Source organism: Centruroides sculpturatus, unplaced genomic scaffold (assembly GCF_000671375.1).
Source record: "Centruroides sculpturatus isolate CEXI.00-Female unplaced genomic scaffold, Cexi_2.0 scaffold1469, whole genome shotgun sequence".
NCBI classification, from domain to species: Eukaryota; Metazoa; Arthropoda; class Arachnida; order Scorpiones; family Buthidae; genus Centruroides; species Centruroides sculpturatus.
The window spans coordinates 121,035-141,772 of NW_019385635.1; the positions used below are offsets into that span (position 1 = coordinate 121,035).

General features: G+C 27.7%; 1 protein-coding gene across 1 annotated transcript in view; it reads left to right on the forward strand.

Moving 5' to 3' along the window:
• The window catches only part of LOC111640771 (GPI transamidase component PIG-S-like), a 66,692-nt gene that overhangs the window by 26,665 nt on the left and 19,289 nt on the right, over nt 1-20,738 (forward strand). The window contains exons 9-14 of the mRNA XM_023386827.1: nt 2,377-2,486; nt 4,894-5,014; nt 10,260-10,321; nt 13,504-13,618; nt 14,403-14,492; nt 19,771-19,946. Coding sequence (XP_023242595.1) covers nt 2,377-2,486; nt 4,894-5,014; nt 10,260-10,321; nt 13,504-13,618; nt 14,403-14,492; nt 19,771-19,946 — 674 coding nt within the window. The remainder of the gene's footprint in view (nt 1-2,376; nt 2,487-4,893; nt 5,015-10,259; nt 10,322-13,503; nt 13,619-14,402; nt 14,493-19,770; nt 19,947-20,738) is intronic.

Here is a 20,738-nt window from a genome sequence, read left to right on the forward strand (position 1 = left end):
TAGAGATAACCCTGATAAACATTGAAAATTAAACATTAAAAACTACTAAAAATAACAATTAGAAGAAAATTAAATTTTAAATATTTCATGATTTAAACTTCTTAATAAAACCGCTGTTTTTTCTCTTTTAGTCATTGAGACAAATAAATTGGTTCAAATTGGTAGTATTGAGTAAACTATGCTTTTTATCAAGTATGAGTCCAATAAATAAAACTCTCTTGGCATAGTAATTATAGATAATGCCTGATATTTCAATACAAATTGCTCAATATAAACATGCAATGCATAACATATCTTCTACTGTTTTAGTAGTAAACAAGACATCTACACAAGTTCATATTTATAGTGTTCAATTACAATAAGCACATAGATAGAAAATCATATTGTAGGCAGAAACAAAAAGCTTTACCTTAGCCAATATCAATTAGTTTATTAGAAAATAATCAAAATTTTAATTAATAGATTGTTTGAATTAGTATTTTATAATGCCTACCACTTTTATTAATAATTTTTATGAATTCTTGCATTTATATAGGAATTTTTCAATAATATAAGTTATAAAAATTCACACAACTAACTGCTAGAAATGGCACACTTAATGTGCTATAATTCAATCTTCCAGTTCAATGGCGATACCTACACGCAAGATAGAAGGGTCCCCATGGAAGCCCTGTTTCAGGGGACCTGTGTGAAATGGTGGTGCAACAGTTGGAGAACAAGGTCTTCCCCACTTCCTCCCCAACATCCTGTTATATAGAAGATATATTGACGATATTATTTTTTGGAAGATGGTACCAGAGCTAATGGCTTTTGTTGATTCTTTTAACAATAATCCCTATGGGTTGACCCTGGAAATAGAACAATCCAACTCTACCAAAGTGCACTTCCTAGATATAAATATTAGAGTGGAAGGCTCAGACATCCACACGTCGGTGTATCATAAGCCAGAGTCTATGTCGGCATACATACCAGTAGGATCGTATGATCTGGTTTTGTACAAGATTGTGACCTATAAAGCCTTAATCAATAGAGCCTTTACACATTCTTCCAATACCCAGGCTTGTGATATTGAACTAGCATCTATAGAATGCATAGCTAGAGCACACAGTTACCACAAAGTTGCATGTAGGCTGATACAACATTATCATTGAATACATTCAGTACACATACAGGGGGTGGACCAGCCGATCAATAACCAACCCAGTGACATAGAACGGATCCCCATCACCTTTAATTCGTACCTAAGATCCTTATATGCCAAAGTTGTCAAATGTCGGGTATGTATCACTTTCATGAGGTTTCCAACTATTTTTAACGTCCTACATAATGGGAAGGACCCTCCTAACCCCAGCAGATACCCCAGAGTGTATAGTGTCTCTTTAAGGGATAATAGATGCGATAGAGACCTGATATATATAGGTTCTAGTAAATGTTCCGTGGGTATCAGAATACAAGAACATCAGGTGGATATTCATCATGCGAGAACCTCCATGTCCTTCACTACTTATGTAACAGATCCTGACATAGTAGCTGACTTTTCCCAGGCCAATCTCCTCCTCGCTGCACCTCCCACTGAACACCTGAAATGGTTAGAGGCTACGCACATTTTTAAATCTAGTATTGCAGTTATGTGCATAAATTTTAAAGAGGAGATGGTTTTGTCATTGGCCTGCAGGAATTGATTCACAACTTACTCTAGCTACTTGTTGTGTCCAGGCAGGCCATGTTGCGCATGTGCGACACGGTTTTTTGTAAATTTTTTTGAACTTATAATCGATAATCAAACTCTTATTTAAATATCATTCCATAATTGAATATCCATCTAGGAATGATGCAGAACCCAGAATGGGTTCGAAAATGTTCGTTTTTCAATGTTTTTTGTATCACACCGTAATTTGGCTCCGAGTGCATCATTCTTATTAAAATTCTTCTTTTATCTTAGAATTGAACTTTCTTATACTAAAGAGCAACATTTAACTCATATGATTTTCTTCTGTAACTGATTTTTGTTTATTAATTTATAAATATATAGGTTATGGTTAATATATATTTATAAATATAATGATTTTAATGATAAACTATAAAAGCAATTAATTTAACAAAGTAATAAAGTATTTATAAATTAAAATATTGTAAGAGTAAATTGTAAACAAGACAATAATTTTAAATATATGACTATATGCAGAATGTCCATGCAAATAAATCAACAGAATGTTTTGCAATTATATTAAATATGGAATAAATTTATAAATATATAGGGTATAAATTTGATGATGTATTTTTGTATTTTCAATATAAAAAAAAAATTAATTGACATAATTGATTTAATTTTAAGTTAAATATTAGAAATAAAATATTTTTATGATTATTTATTAGAAGAAGAAAAATTGGCTGCTGACATTTCTAAATTGTTGAAGACTGTCCTAGTAAAAGATGACATTTTAAAAACAGTTTTCATATCTACTGAAAATAAAGAACGGAAACAGGTAATGAAATTTAAAATAATAGAAATAATTATTTATCATATTAAAATTCAATAAAATCAATATTAAATTGCAAATTTAATGGCTTTAATGTTTATATTATTTACAGTGGAAACAAAAATCAAGTTTAGTGGATTTAGTAATATAAAAGTTTATGAAAGAAATATGAATCTTTATAATGTAAAAGATATTATAAATATATTAAATACTGTATTTGCTTAATTAAATCATGAGAGTTTATTTTTAAAATTTACATATCTGCTGTGGTTTATTTCAAGTTCTGTGGTTTTTGAAGCAGGGTGGAAGATATATTGCAATAGGAGATGAATTAGTAAAAATTGAAATACCTAAATTATGTACACATTTTTGAAACTTTTAAAACTGTTTGTTGAGTGTATTTATAAGTTATAGCTACATTTAAAATAAATAATTTTTTTAATTAACCTGATTCAGTTGTTAGATTGTCATTTGTGTCTTTTTTAATGTTATTGTCAGAATAAGGATCTTGACAACCATTTTCTGATTCAGACTCACTGTCTCCAATTAGAATTTTTCTAATTATCCTTTGGCTGATAAGATCTCAACTTATAAACTCAATTGTATCTTTCTTATGTTCAATATTTGACAGTATTTATAATTAACAAGAAAAATGTTTCTGTGAGCTTTAGAATGGAAATTACTATTCTACTGTAGACAATTTGAAGAGGTCGAATTTTAGTTCAATTTCTTACCTGTCTCTCTAAACTACTTTATTCTGTATAGTGCAATACTTCAACATGTTTCCCATGCTTTTCAACCTGGGCTGTATTTGAGACTGCAGTTTATTTTTAGCATCATCTTTATTCCCAGGGATTATTCAAAGATTGGGTTTTAAATGAGAAAATATGGTGTGTGTGTGTGTGTGTGTGTGTGTGTATATATAATGTTTTATTACTTTTTAAAATAATTTTATTCCATAAAAAGAAAATATTTAATTAATTAATCCAGCAATTATAATTAATTGCTGAATTAAAGGTTGTTTGCATTTTAGTCTTCAACTTAATCTAATGCAGATAAAAATGCTGCTTGTATATATATTATATATAATTTCATAATATCAATTAGATTCAGTTTTAGTATAACTTTTGACAAGTTAAAATTAAATTATATGATTACATTTTTAATTCAAATTTTTAAATCATTAATTAACTCTACTGGTATCTAAAATTTGACTTTGAAAATTTTCAGTTTTATATTTGCATATAATTTAACTGGCTTATTATAATGATGTGTTTATAGATTATATTACTTCAGTTTAAAAATAAAAGCCATTAATAAAATATATAAAATTTTGAATGGACAATTGAATTTAGATGAAATTGGAAGATAGAAAATATTTGGAAAGTGTTAAATAAAAATTGACATGTAATAATTTAATTTGGATAACTGAATTTTTAAAAGGTAAAAACTTTACATTAATGTTTATAATTGAATAATATAAAATTTTCATAAGTAGTAATGAAATTTTTTATTTTGTGTAATATTGTATTGTGAACAGTTATGAAAAACTGAATTACACAAGTAATTATAAATTATTAGGAAAGTTATTTGGCATTCACTTGCAGAGTTAAAATCTATGGAGTTAAGATTAAATATGAAAGGAGATTAAATATTAAAGGATATAAAGATTAAATATGAAAGGAGAGATTATACTTGTATAGTATTTTATTCTATTCATAGTAGCCATTAAACAGATTAGCTTTATAAAAGTATTTGGAATATAGACTAATTATTTCTGGAGCCTATTGAAGTTATTGTTGATATTGTGTTGCTATAAATTTCATAATTATTATTATTAATTATCTAGATCAGTGATTCTCAAAGTTTTTTGAGCCACTGCCCCTTGGTTCCATAAACTTATACCAATGCTCCCCCAAAAGTACTCGCAATGCCCCAACCCATTTTTCCTTGGGTGAGAAAGACTTGGAAAATATTCTTAGAAAAGCTTTTCTATAAACCTTGCACTTTTTGTCCTTACCATACATTGTTCACTACACCTGGAAACCATTAAATGCAATGTTTCTTCTTACCTGTTTTAATAGAGGAAAGGGAAAGGTTGTCAGTGACCCCAACCCTTGCCTATAGTCATTGTTTGTTCTCCCTCCAGTGCCCCCACCACTCCTTGCCTCTCTTCTCCCCCTAGATTTACTCACTGTCCCTGGGGCAATAGTGCTCACTTTGCAAATCATTGATCTAGCTTTACTATGTAGCTTAATTGAAATTAAGTTTATTCCATATTTTTACTTAAAGATTTTTAAGCTATTAACTTTATTATTGAAAGTTGTAACCTAACTAGAATTCTTTAAAAAATAATTTGTTATTTTAAAGATTTTTAACAGTTTAATGTGAGTTATTCTCTATTATTTTATAGCCTGACAAAGAAAGCATGAGATCATTAAGTGCAACAGCTACTTTTGACATTACTTTTAATCTTATTGTGCCTCAGCCCTCTATAGATGATGTGCATTGGAATATTGTTCAAGCTGTAGATGGTATGTCTAAAGTATTAAGTCAAATTCTTAATTTTAAAATACTTTTTAAGATAATTATGGATTCAAGAAAATTGGTTAAAAGTAAATTTGATTTTGATTAAAAAAGTCTTTCAACCAATCTTCAAATTTAAAATTTAGATGGAAAATTCAGTTTTTTTTTAAAAATGTAATAACAGCTGAAGAAATGAAGATGTTTGAAGATTTCTGTTATCTTGCTCTGTTATAAACTAGTTGCACCCAGCAAAATATTGCTGTAAAAAATTGTTAAAATAAATAGGGAAAATAAAAGAAAAATTTCTTGGTATACAACATCTACATATTTTTTATGTAAATACCTTCACAGCTAGGTATTCATTTCTGCATACAAATTAAGCAAATGATGTTCAATTGAATAGTTTTTTGCTTCTTTCTGGCCTACCTGTAAGGCAAGAAAGAAGCCATCTTGAAGAAAACTTATTACTTACGTAGACGTCATTTTATTGAAAGAAATGGTGTCAGGTCTCCTGAGCAAAGTTTAATTCACAATAATCGTTTTGTAACTAAATATCAAACTCAGCATTTTTAAAACACTTAATAAACATTAAACACCTTCTCTCGCTGAGAAATGTTTATTTAATGAAATACTAACTTACTGAATTAACATTTTCAGCCTCATGGAATAGGCCATCCTCAGGTGTAAATGAGTTCAAACGTATTTTAAAACTGTAACAATGGAATGTTTGAACATTATACATTCAAATTTAAAACAAAAATAATAGGTAAATTAGGAAATAAATAACAAAATAAAATGTACTAAATACAGTGAAGCAACAATAATATAAATAATATAATAAAATAAATAAAACAAAATAAAATAAAATAAATACATAAAAATACAAGGGCAGGTACAGACTAAGAATTCTTAAATTTTAATTTTTATTTTATGTAGAGTTTCCAGAAAGAAGCTAATCCATCCGCATCTCTGGCATTAATATAACCGTCCTTTAATTTACTTTTATATATTTCAATTTTTTCTTCGTGCAAAGCTAATGATGGGGAACACATGGTCTTGAGGATAGTTGCTTCACTCCATTTAACTACAGAGTCCTCTGCTTGTTGCCATTCTTATGACTTATGTGAAGTCACAAGAAGAAATTTAGCTGTTAGACTTAAATAACACAAGTATGACATTAATAAAGGGCACTGCAACACAGTTTTGTCAAGTATAGCACAAACAGAGGACACTGTAGTTAAATGGAGTGAAGCAACTATCTTCAAGACTATGCATTCTCCATCATTAGCTTTGCAGGAAGAAAAAATTGAAATATATAAAAGTAAATTAAAGGACGGTCATATTAATGTTAGAGATGCGGATGGATTAGCTTCTTTCAGGAAACTCTACATAAAATAAAAATTAAAATTTAAGAATTCTTAGTCTGTACCTGCCCTTGTATTTTTATGCTTTTTTATGTATTTATTTTATTTTATTTTTATTTTATTTTGTTTTATTTATTTTATTATATTATTTATATTATTGTTGCTTCACTGTATTTAGTACATTTTATTTTGTTATTTATTTCCTAATTTACCTATTATTTTTGTTTTAAATTTGAATGTATAATGTTCAAACATTTCATTGTTACAGTTTTAAAATACATTCAAACTCATTTACACCTGAGGATGGCCTATTCCATGAGACTGAAAATGTTAATTCAGTAAGTTAGTATTTCATTAAATAAACATTTCTCGGCGATGGAAGGTGTTTAATGTTTGATTAAATCTTTCTGTAATAAAATGAAATTTAAAAAATAATTGGAAATCGATAAAAGATTGTCAAATCGAAGTTATTTTCAAAAGTATTTTTATACAGGATGAGGTAATTTTAACAGCCAGAATAGCAGGAGGAACACCACTATGGAAAGAGCAAAATTAAAAGTATTTTTGCTTCTAATTATTTTAAGTGCAATGAAACAATAAGTTAGATGCAATAGAGCTCAACTAAATTAAGTAAGCTTCAAAATGATGTGTAAAACATAAATGTAATTCATATGCAAGTACTGTAATAAATTGGAAATAGTTTTTACCTTAGCATATTCTATATACCAGTGGTGCCTCATATAATGTACTTAATCCGTTCCAAGTGCACATCCGTTAAGTGAAAAGTCTGTTGTACGAAACGCATTTTCCCATAGAAATACATGTTAAAACATATAATTCATTCCACAGCATAAAATAACCTTACTGTACCATAAAAAAAAATGAAAATGGAGTAGTCACCAATTATGCCGAGTAGTCAGATGTTGAGGAAGACGTGGAGGAACACTTTCTTCACACATTCATACAGATACAGACTTTTTACACATTGCAGCACGTCTGTTTTTATTGTTTTTTAATCGGAGTCAGATTCAGGAGAGGCTACCAGAGCTTGCAAGGTCAACTCCTCTTGTTCCATCCTTTGTTTTTTGGCAGCTGGCTTCTTGAAAAACATGCTCAAGGTGGTCTGTTTCTCTCTCTTCTTCAACACCTGTCAGAAATGACGGGCAAGGGTGTCATTGTAGAGATCATTGATCCTGTTGGCCTCAACTGTGTTTGGATAGTGAGTGTTGGTAAACTCCTGAACCTCTCCTCATTTGATGAGGAAGTTTTTTTTTTTATAAGTAATTGAAGACACAGACTGTCCAAAAAATATAAAAAACTTTTTTGGTAGACACCATTTATTCACTTCACGTGTTCCAGAACAAAAACTTTTTGATGACCTGACCTTCTTTTTTAGGTTACTTGGCCGTCAAGTTTACAAACATTCCTTTAAAAACACAGAAAAATATCTAATTAAAATGATAAATTTCAACTTAGAGTTCATGGGTCTTACAGCCATCTTCATGTTTTTCATCCTTTCCATTGGGGATTTTCGGCCTTTATATCTACTGAAGAAATGTGCTGGTATATGTTTTTGGACAGTCTGTATCTTCAATTAACTTATACAAAATTAATATCATCCAACAAAATTCCAAGAAAAAAGGAAGTTTTTGTCAACTTTCCCTCCTGATGATGTCTTGCTTTGTTTCAATTGAAATCACCTTTCTGTTTTTTTGAAGCCATGATTTGCACAACACTTGAATAAATGTAAATACACTGCACTGAGGTGATGTACGTAATAAACAAGGGAGCAAGCCAAATCCCAACGGGAGCTCTGTACTTCAGATATACTAATAATATATTCTAATAGTACTAATATATTATAAAAATAGCAGATTGTCATTGGCAACGGCAAAAGAGTGGAAACATCATTCACACTTGTTTGCAGAAAGTCCGTTGTTCAAGGTGTAAGTTATATGAAGCACTACTGTATATAGATAATATTTTTACATATATTTTTCTATTGGAGCATATAATGTTGGTTTTCTTCCATTTTTGGATTTATTTATTTCTGTCTCTAATAATAAATTCTTTTTTTCAAGTATATTACCAAAATAAGTCATCTCCAATTTTTTCCAGAAAAAAAATTCTTTTCAATTTGGGCTACTGTTAATTTTGCTTTCATTCCACATTTTCAAATGGCATTCAACTTCAGTTGAAAGTTTGAGTAGTGTACTTATGATAAATAATAGTTTATGAAATTAAATTTCCTATTTAAACAGTTAAATCAAGTATTTATTGTTTCTTCATCCAAGTTACTTCTGATCAAATCTGATATTAAATTTTTAATGGGTCTGTGAATTTGTTTGGAAAATCTAATTTGTAATTTGTCGAGGTCAACAAGTTGTTTTCCGTTAACACTGCAATTGTTTCATTTTCTACATTACATAGTATTTATGCAAATGATAGAAACCCATGGAAAGAATGTAAAAAATTGGAATATATATCATTCCTTAACATGATTTACAAACACACTACTATATAGGAGTGACAAAAGAAGCATAAGAAAGACATTATTAATAACAGAAAAGTCACAATATTGATCAAGTTAACTATAAACAAAATATTTAAGCCTGAATGGAATGAGACCAGGGTAGGATTTTTATCACATGAAAAATGTTAATTATAACAGAAATGGTTTTAAGCAATAATGAATGATAAAAGTGAAATTATATTTTTGAGGTGGAGCATTAGTGAAGTCTATTCTATATGGCTTAAAAAATTGCATTAGTTCTCAAAAATTTGATTGACTGATTTTGATAAAACTTTGCCATTTTCCATTAATTGCAATGAGGAATCCAAAAATACAATAAAAAAATAGGGGTGTGTGACTTTGTTTTTGAGATACAGTAATGCCAAAGTGAAATGTTCAAGCTCCTTGATACAATTGAGCACATCTAATGGAATTTAGAAGACAAAAAAAAAATGGAAAATAGGATGAAAAAATGAACAAAAAAACACAAGAACAAAGCAATCAATGCAGATTGCTATTGGAGCATTTCTCCATGACTAGCCAGTGCAAGAATCACTTCTTCCATGTTCAGCAGGTGCAAGAATCATCTCTTTCTTACTGGCTCTGTCTCAATTTTATCTCAATACAACAAAATTGCATGAGGTCTCTAGTTAATTATTTGATTCATTTGTGTAATTTGAGTTAGTTAATCAGTTATTAATATATATTATTAATATAAATGTAATGATGGACTCTCAGCTTCATAAAGTGTTTTATTATTGATAATTACGGTATTGATAATATAAATATGACTTCAATCACATTTTTAATAAATCAGAATATATTTAGAGAAATATAATAAATCAAATTATTTATTTAATTTAATACAGTAGAGCGTCGATTATCTGAATCAATTGGGGACCGGGGTTGTTCGGAAAATCGATATTTTGGATAACCAATTATGTACGAAAAAATATATTAACCTATCCCATGTTGAAATTTTTCTCTGTTGCGTGTCGCTTCGCGTTGAATTTTCGTCGATGTTAAGCCTAATGTAAACTTTTTAAAATAATAATCGTGACTATTGTATTGTTAAAAATTATTTTTTTATTTTGTACAAACAAAATAAATATATTGAAAAATATAAAAACAATAAAAAAATTATACTTCAGAAGTTAATTTAGTATAAAAAACGTAAAATATTTGAGTAGCTAAAGATTGCAGTGCCACAGCACTGGCGGAAATTTAATTTGCCGACTGGAATTCTTTCGGATAATCGACGCTCTACTGTAGTACAATTGGTAAGAGTGTTTTTATATTATTTTAAAAGTTTTTATTATGTAAGACAGAACAAAATATAAAAGAGAAGAAAACTTAAATGACTTTTTATTATTTCAGAATATGTCAAGCCATTTCTTGATAAATTATCAATTCTAGGAAATGTCAATGTTAATAGTCAGGTATGTATTCATAATAAAATTTAAATGTTAATAATAATAATTGTGCCAATAGTCCTTTTAAGATGCTTTTCATATTAAAACATTTCTGGCACGTTTTTAGTGCTCAATTTAAATATAAAGTTCCAATTAATGAATTGCATTTCTTTTGAAAGAAACAATTCATTAATATTTAAAATGCATTATCTAAATATTTGTTACTGCAATTATTATTATTATTTTTTTTTGTATTCTTCAAAGCATGCAAGCAAAAAGATATTTACCATGGTTTTCTTATCAATAACTGAAAGTATTTTTCAGTTTTTATCCCATGAAGTATGTTAGAAAAAAAAATCTTAATTTTTCTAATGATTGTATGAAAAAACAATTAATGATGCAATTGTGAGAATCAGGATTTATTTAAGTAATTAGCATGGGAAATGTATTTGGTTTTACAAATTTGTTTACCAAAAAGGAAGACATGTTCGAAAACTTTTTACATTTCGAGGAAATCGACTTCCTTTCCCACAAGACCATATCTACAAATTTGACATCCATCTGGAGTCACCCCCTCTTCACGTCCCCACACATCCCGTCTGCAAACTTAAATTCTGACCATAGAAATCTTCAATTGATGATGATAAAAAGGTGACTTGCCCGCCATTCAAGGCAGTCCACGAGAACTTGGAAAGTGCCATAAGAGACCCTCAGTCTAAGAAAGAAGAGTTAGGCCACAGACAACAAGCAGTCCTCCACAATATGAAAATGCCATAGAAGATGCCATAAACACACAAATCTTTAGACGAGAACTTTTTAACTTTATGCGCTGCCAAATAAGAAGATAGTTTCCGCTATTTCATCGCCCTCCTCTATGAGTTCAATGCTACAGAAGAAGACTACCAATTGATCAACATTTGAAGTAGTACATTTGATATCTGTAAACTTTCTCTCTCAGATTAGAGGTGTAAATAGAGTTAAATTTGATCATGCTAACTTGTATTTGTAGTATTATATTGTATCTCATTGTTGTTATCTTTTATATTAGTAAACTTTTATTTATTAGTTAACCACCTCACTATCTAGCTGGCATATAAATTATTACATAAAGTTTAAACTTTCTAATCAAATACAAGTATGTTTTGACTTATGACAGAGACCACTAGTTTGGTTGCAAGTCAAATTTCACAAAGACATTAACGACATACAAATATATTTTTGTGTTTCTCAAACACAAATAAGTGTCACAAATTACAACACTTGGCATTTTACCATCTTTATTCAGTTGATACGCGTATTGTTACACGTTTCGGGCTAGTTCTGCCCCTCATCAGTCAACTAAAGTAATAAAAGAAGAATACATAAAATATAATACCATACAGAAAAGAACATCTGTAGATAAATAGATTATGGGACATACCTTTGGATGTCAACAGACTTGAAGATTGCTTACATATACATGTAATAAAGCATTTTTTAATATCTTTTTTAAAAAATAAGTATTATGAATTATATTTACTTTTATAAAATTATAATCGAATACTATGACAATTACATTTATAAGAAATTTACAAATTAACATCATACAATTTAAACATACCTTAAAAAATTTGTTTACACTACAAATGCACTTTTCCCGACAATAAAAAGATGATTTCCACGACAATATAAAATCAATGAACATCTGTTAAAAATTTAGAAATCTGTTTAAAATTTGTTCTCCACTTGTTCTGATTTAGTAATATGGAATATATTTTTCAGGTAATATGTCCATTCATATACCTATATTGATTTAAAACCTGTATTAAATGCATAAATTTTAATTCATGCATTTAAATCAATCATGGTTTTAAATCAATATAGGTATATGAATGGACATATTACCTGAAAAATATATTCCATATTACTAAATTAGAACAAGTGGAGAACAAATTTTAACACCATTTTACTATAAATAAGACCTTGTTCAAGAACAGTGACAGTTTGCTTTTTTGTTAAATTCTTTGTCACTTCTAAATGCACAACTGGATTAAGATACTTTTGCTTTATACAAATATCTACTTTTTATTGATGTTGCTGGCTCCACCACTATCACGCATTCCGACACAAATTTGCATATTATTACAACATACAGTGATTAAACCACTAGTAGACTTTAATATTCATTCATTAATGCAAACAAAAATTGAATATAAAATACAATGAAATGATTATAAACATTTTTTCAACCAGTTTCCGTTTATTTTGATGCTTTCTTTAATAAACAAAATATTCCTCATTTAAAATAATTTTATATTAATTTATAACTGAATAATTAAAACTTTGAAAATGTTTCTAAAATTGAAAAATTAACTATGAAACTTTAAAAGACATGTCTAATGCACTACTCATTGAGCATAGTCTCCCAGTTGAAGCATTTATCCCAGTACTACACAAGCTTAAAAGGTGACTCTTATAAAATTGCTATACAGTCGATCCCCTATAAGACGGTAGATACGTTCTGTTCTTTATGAATCAATTTTGTAGGAATCACAGCCTGACACGTGTGAAGTTTACAGACTACGGCTGTTTGAAAGGTTTTCTTCCATAAAATTAATCGATTCTAGATTAATCCGACTCAACATTTCCAAAATACATATATTTTTTTTGGAAATAATCTGTATAAAGTAAGCTATAAACAAAAAATTGTAGGATTACTTACAGAGTGTGCACCATTTGACATCGCTGTTGCTCAAGTTTGTTTTCGTCTCGGAACAGCGCACCAAACCGCAGCCGCAATTTCTGATGTTATTTTTCAGCGAAAACTTCGCTGAACTTTGGAGACATCGTTAATATAAATAATTTTAATTGCCATTGAATAAGAAATGTTTCTTTCACAAGAAATGTATAAAATTACAGTGCTGTATTAGACTTACGGTACCTAATTTACATACTGTACAGACGATAGCTCGCCTAAACTGTCCGTAGCATGATGCTAGACGGCGGAAAGTATATATATAATTATAATAANAGTTTCTGTTTATACCTATGCAAAAATTTAATTTAAAATAAATGTTTTAATTACCTTAAAAAATTCATTAAAATATTATTTAAGTAACATAGATAAATTTAATTTAATATTGTACATAATGAATTAATTGTTATTTGTATTCTCTCAATATTATTTTAATGTTGCTTGTTTTCATTGAACCAGATTTATTTACTTTCAGTTACATTATATGACATTTTTAAATATTCAGACGAAAACGAATTCTCGGTCTGGTGAACATATTTTGGAATTTGATCATTTGCCATCTATCATTAACCCAATTGAAGCAAAATTAGGTAGGAGAACTAATCAATTTGATTCAGTGTTTTCCCCAGAAAAAACCCTTAGGTGGTTGACCTGCAAAATTAGCTGGTTGCTACTGGGATGTCAGTTCACAGTTATATAATAAAGTTGAATTGCATAATAATCCATATTCTGGTTATCTTAAATACAATAAAATAAAAATAATTTTTATTTTATCGTATTTAGGTGATTGGTGATCAATCAACCAGCTAAAACTGACCTGGAGAGAAGACTACAATTATGAAATTATTATATGTAATCATTTCATATTATTATTATTATATATAAAATTTTTTCATGTCTGTATCATGCGAGAAGAGCTGAATAGATTCCTATGAAACTTTGTATGTATATTCAGAATAGTCTTGGGAAGGACAGACTACTTTCCATTCCCAAAATCACTTGATTTTATAAGCTTTGATAGAATTATGAAATTGTTTGCTAGAGTCAACAGTTTACATCTGGTTCTTATCAAGTTTTTTGCATGAATAGGAAGTTATGTCCAGAATCTGGTGGGTGTGAAATAAACCATAAAATTTGATACAATGGGCAAAAGAAAAATAAAAATGAGGTAGATATTGAAGAGAATATTTACTAAAAAGTTATTTCAAAGATGTAAAAGATTGAATACTACTACTGAAAGACTAAAGAATGAGAAAAAAATAATAAATTTATGAAATAAAATATAAATAATATATTTAATTTACAATTTGTTATTTTTATTTTATATGTAAATACACATTTTATTATTATTTGCTTTCATAATTATATTTTCAGGATCTCATGTTTCAGTTAATCCATCTTTAAACTTTGTCATTTACATACCATCTCAAGCTCAATCTCCTCTTCAAATATATGATGAAAAAGGTAATTAAAAGGCAGTCCACGAGAACTTGGAAAGTGCCATAAGAGACCCTCAGTCTAAGAAAGAAGAGTTAGGCCACAGACAACAAGCAGTCCTCCACAATATGAAAATGCCATAGAAGATGCCATAAACACACAAATCTTTAGACGAGAACTTTTTAACTTTATGCGCTGCCAAATAAGAAGATAGTTTCCGCTATTTCATCGCCCTCCTCTATGAGTTCAATGCTACAGAAGAAGACTACCAATTGATCAACATTTGAAGTAGTACATTTGATATCTGTAAACTTTCTCTCTCAGATTAGAGGTGTAAATAGAGTTAAATTTGATCATGCTAACTTGTATTTGTAGTATTATATTGTATCTCATTGTTGTTATCTTTTATATTAGTAAACTTTTATTTATTAGTTAACCACCTCACTATCTAGCTGGCATATAAATTATTACATAAAGTTTAAACTTTCTAATCAAATACAAGTATGTTTTGACTTATGACAGAGACCACTAGTTTGGTTGCAAGTCAAATTTCACAAAGACATTAACGACATACAAATATATTTTTGTGTTTCTCAAACACAAATAAGTGTCACAAATTACAACACTTGGCATTTTACCATCTTTATTCAGTTGATACGCGTATTGTTACACGTTTCGGGCTAGTTCTGCCCCTCATCAGTCAACTAAAGTAATAAAAGAAGAATACATAAAATATAATACCATACAGAAAAGAACATCTGTAGATAAATAGATTATGGGACATACCTTTGGATGTCAACAGACTTGAAGATTGCTTACATATACATGTAATAAAGCATTTTTTAATATCTTTTTTAAAAAATAAGTATTATGAATTATATTTACTTTTATAAAATTATAATCGAATACTATGACAATTACATTTATAAGAAATTTACAAATTAACATCATACAATTTAAACATACCTTAAAAAATTTGTTTACACTACAAATGCACTTTTCCCGACAATAAAAAGATGATTTCCACGACAATATAAAATCAATGAACATCTGTTAAAAATTTAGAAATCTGTTTAAAATTTGTTCTCCACTTGTTCTGATTTAGTAATATGGAATATATTTTTCAGGTAATATGTCCATTCATATACCTATATTGATTTAAAACCTGTATTAAATGCATAAATTTTAATTCATGCATTTAAATCAATCATGGTTTTAAATCAATATAGGTATATGAATGGACATATTACCTGAAAAATATATTCCATATTACTAAATTAGAACAAGTGGAGAACAAATTTTAACACCATTTTACTATAAATAAGACCTTGTTCAAGAACAGTGACAGTTTGCTTTTTTGTTAAATTCTTTGTCACTTCTAAATGCACAACTGGATTAAGATACTTTTGCTTTATACAAATATCTACTTTTTATTGATGTTGCTGGCTCCACCACTATCACGCATTCCGACACAAATTTGCATATTATTACAACATACAGTGATTAAACCACTAGTAGACTTTAATATTCATTCATTAATGCAAACAAAAATTGAATATAAAATACAATGAAATGATTATAAACATTTTTTCAACCAGTTTCCGTTTATTTTGATGCTTTCTTTAATAAACAAAATATTCCTCATTTAAAATAATTTTGTATTAATTTATAACTGAATAATTAAAACTTTGAAAATGTTTCTAAAATTGAAACATTAACTATGTATCAAGTCTGGAAAATCAAAAGTGCACCTGAAAAGATCCTCTTGGTGCATACAGGTGAAGAGTAAAAAAAAAAATAATAATAATAATTCACATATTTTATAATTTTGTTTATGTATTTAATTATTACATTTTAAAAATGTCTAAATTTTGTCATAAACAGTTCAGTTTTAAAAATTTCATATTTTTTTTTATTTACAATAAATACAAATAAGCAGGAAAAAATGGCAGATATTTTAAAATAAAAATAAATGTTTTAATTACCTTAAAAAATTCATTAAAATATTATTTAAGTAACATAGATAAATTTAATTTAATATTGTACATAATGAATTAATTGTTATTTGTATTCTCTCAATATTATTTTAATGTTGCTTGTTTTCATTGAACCAGATTTATTTACTTTCAGTTACATTATATGACATTTTTAAATATTCAGACGAAAACGAATTCTCGGTCTGGTGAACATATTTTGGAATTTGATCATTTGCCATCTATCATTAACCCAATTGAAGCAAAATTAGGTAGGAGAACTAATCAATTTGATTCAGTGTTTTCCCCAGAAAAAACCCTTAGGTGGTTGACCTGCAAAATTAGCTGGTTGCTACTGGGATGTCAGTTCACAGTTATATAATAAAGTTGAATTGCATAATAATCCATATTCTGGTTATCTTAAATACAATAAAATAAAAATAATTTTTATTTTATCGTATTTAGGTGATTGGTGATCAATCAACCAGCTAAAACTGACCTGGAGAGAAGACTACAATTATGAAATTATTATATGTAATCATTTCATATTATTATTATTATATATAAAATTTTTTCATGTCTGTATCATGCGAGAAGAGCTGAATAGATTCCTATGAAACTTTGTATGTATATTCAGAATAGTCTTGGGAAGGACAGACTACTTTCCATTCCCAAAATCACTTGATTTTATAAGCTTTGATAGAATTATGAAATTGTTTGCTAGAGTCAACAGTTTACATCTGGTTCTTATCAAGTTTTTTGCATGAATAGGAAGTTATGTCCAGAATCTGGTGGGTGTGAAATAAACCATAAAATTTGATACAATGGGCAAAAGAAAAATAAAAATGAGGTAGATATTGAAGAGAATATTTACTAAAAAGTTATTTCAAAGATGTAAAAGATTGAATACTACTACTGAAAGACTAAAGAATGAGAAAAAAATAATAAATTTATGAAATAAAATATAAATAATATATTTAATTTACAATTTGTTATTTTTATTTTATATGTAAATACACATTTTATTATTATTTGCTTTCATAATTATATTTTCAGGATCTCATGTTTCAGTTAATCCATCTTTAAACTTTGTCATTTACATACCATCTCAAGCTCAATCTCCTCTTCAAATATATGATGAAAAAGGTAATTAAAAAGATTTTAGTATTGTAAATTTTGAATATGATAATTACTTGAATGTTGAGTGATGTGCAGTTTTGATTTTATATTTATTTAGATATTTTTTAATATATATTTTTATTTTCTGAAGAATCTGTATAATTAATCATATTGATTTCTGTAAAAGTGAAAAAAAATCATTGCTTAATTTATAAATTAAAAATGTTGAAAATGGCATAAACAAAATGTAATTAAATTACTTGTATTATAAGCAGACAAATTGGTAACTGCAATTTAGAGATTATCTCATTCCCCATTATCTGACATCACTATTAATACTGCACATGCTTAACTTCTTTCTTGTTATCAATCGCATTTAACTTTAAAATGTAACTAATTATGAAAAACAGATTCAATAAATAAACTGCTAAATTAGGAAACCAATATTTGTTTCAAAAGTAATATTTTTGATCCCATTTGGTCCATCATCAGCTCTTCATACAGAAAGAACAAATTATAATTGATAGTTAATTTTAGATTAACTTAAATCCAAAATTTACATTTAAAATTTATATAAAACAAAATAATAAAAATAATAAAAAAAATTATAGTTTAAGTTTTATATGACAAGTTGATGATGAACCAACCGAGTCTGAAAACATTGCTACTTAAATGAAATTATTGGTTTCCTCAATTTAGTAGTTTCTTTATTGAATTTTGAACATGGTATCAAGTTTCAAACAATTATTTGAAAAACAGATCCACCCAACACTTCACTGTATGTATGTCTTTTGAAACTTAGCGTAAAGTTGCTATTGAGAACAAATCATACAGGAAAACTCCTTTTGATGGAAAAACTAAGATTTATTTTCTATAATTTCGAATGGATATGCGTTTCGGGCTCTACGTCCCTCTTCAGTCCTTATTTTATTATGTATATCAGTAAAAACTAAAAATAATTATAGTGACAGCTGAAATAACTAATTATTAAAACTGTGTGGTAAAATAAGTAAAACTGTAGAAAAAATTATTTTTGTTAAAACGTATAAAAAATTTGGCTAATTAAGGTAGTAAAAACAAGGTGTAAAAGCTCAAATAGCAACTTTATGCAAAGTTCTGAAGGATGTAGAACTAATTCGAGAGAACAGTAAGCTATCAAGTACATATCACTGTATGTTTTTAAACTTTTGCAAGAATTCAATATCTCCAAAAACATGATTATTGGATTTCTATCAATAGTACAAAAATGTCTATTACATAGACACTATTACATTTTGCCATATTAATTAAAAAAATTTATAACAATGCGACAAAAATGTTTAACTTATCTTATTTCAAATATTTACTAAATAAGTTTCTGTTTATACCTATGCAAAAATTTAATTTAATGATATTTATTTGTTTACTATAGCAGTCATTAAATTCAAAATTATAATGAATTATAACTGAATATTTTCTTTCTTAATGAGTTGTCACAGACTTAGTAAAGTGATTGATATGTTGGAAATATTGCCTGATAAAGCAACTTTACTACATCTGGATAAACAGGTCAATGATGTAGCCTGTTTCAAATGAAATGAGCTATTGTTATATTGGTTAGCCAGCTGTATTAAAGCCACTTTTCTTATATCAGTGTTGCATTTCCTGGTAAACATATTTATTTATTTTTAATGTATTTACATTTCTTTCACATTATACAAGTCATACATATCAAAGAATAAGTTTGTTTAAATTATTTTGAAACTTGTAATTTCCTGTTCTGTTATTACACTGTATGTTCTCTGACAAGTTGTTGTTATCAGTAAAAGTAAAATATCATTTTCTCAGAAACAATAGGCTTTCATTTTGAAGCAATGTTTAACTACTTGGTCCTATACTTATGTTGTAGACAGGTGACTTCAAACGTGATAGATTTTGGCTTGTATTGTTGAAAGGGGAAGCCATTTTCAGTAGGATAAAGGCCATTCTGTGGGTGAAAATAGGATTACGGTCTAGTTTATAGTAGTATATGTAACAAATTTCAAAAGTTAGTCTCTCAAATATCATTTACTGCATAGTTTTAATATTTGTATATCTTAAATATAAAACTGCACATGGACTTTTTGACAATTCTATATTTAGTTCAACACAACATTTAGGATATCTTCAACAGTAAAACAATATTTTAAGTTTGAAATTTTAAAACAAATTTTTTTTAATATATATATATATAGGATCTCAGGTAGATACAAATGCATTTTTATCACCACGTTGGGGAGGATTTTTAATATATAATGTACCTCCATTAAAAGAAAATGCTACTCTTCCTAGAAGGATTGACATTGATATGAAAAAAGTGATGGAAGTATTTATATCACAGCTACGATTGTTACTTGGGCTTCCTAATCCTGTAAGTTTAATTTTGGTTATCTTTTTGTTTTTATTTTAGAAATTTTAATACAAATGGATTCAAAAAAAGTTTAAATAAGAATATTTCATAAATTACGATTATTGATGGTTTTTTATTGTTTTGATATATAACAACATTAAAAAGTAAAACCTAATCCACTCTTCCATTGCTCACAAGGTCAAACATTTTACAAGAATTTTATGTAAATCCTTTCAGATAGTCATTGCAAAGTTGTTTGATATTTGTTATTTCATTTCCTAATGACTTAACAAGAAAGGTAGACATTAAATTTTTGACCAGTTGAAAAATTATGTAGATACGCAGTTAAGTCAACTACTTGTAAATAATTATTTACAAATGATTCATTGCATGGTAGATTGTCATTGCGAGGTGTATTATTTCGGCTTTATACATCACATTATATTGGATTAACTGTAATAAATGACCTTCATTCTTTCTTTTATTTATGTATGAATAAAATATATATAAATAATACGAATAAGATATTAATTTTATTCATGTTATTTTAAAATTAACATTATAAGACAGAATATATTATATAACAATTGAATTTGAAACTGTAAGATTTTAATTTCAGTTTTAAATTTACATGAATTTAATTATAATGATAATTTCTATATAGTTTAACTACAAATTAATTTTTATCAAAATTGATTCCACAACATCCCTTTGGAATCAAAATTGATACATAATAAAAGTAGGGATAGGCTGCATTGAAAGCAGACATATGAGAGATGATCAGAAAATAAGAATACAAGACTTGCAAATTCT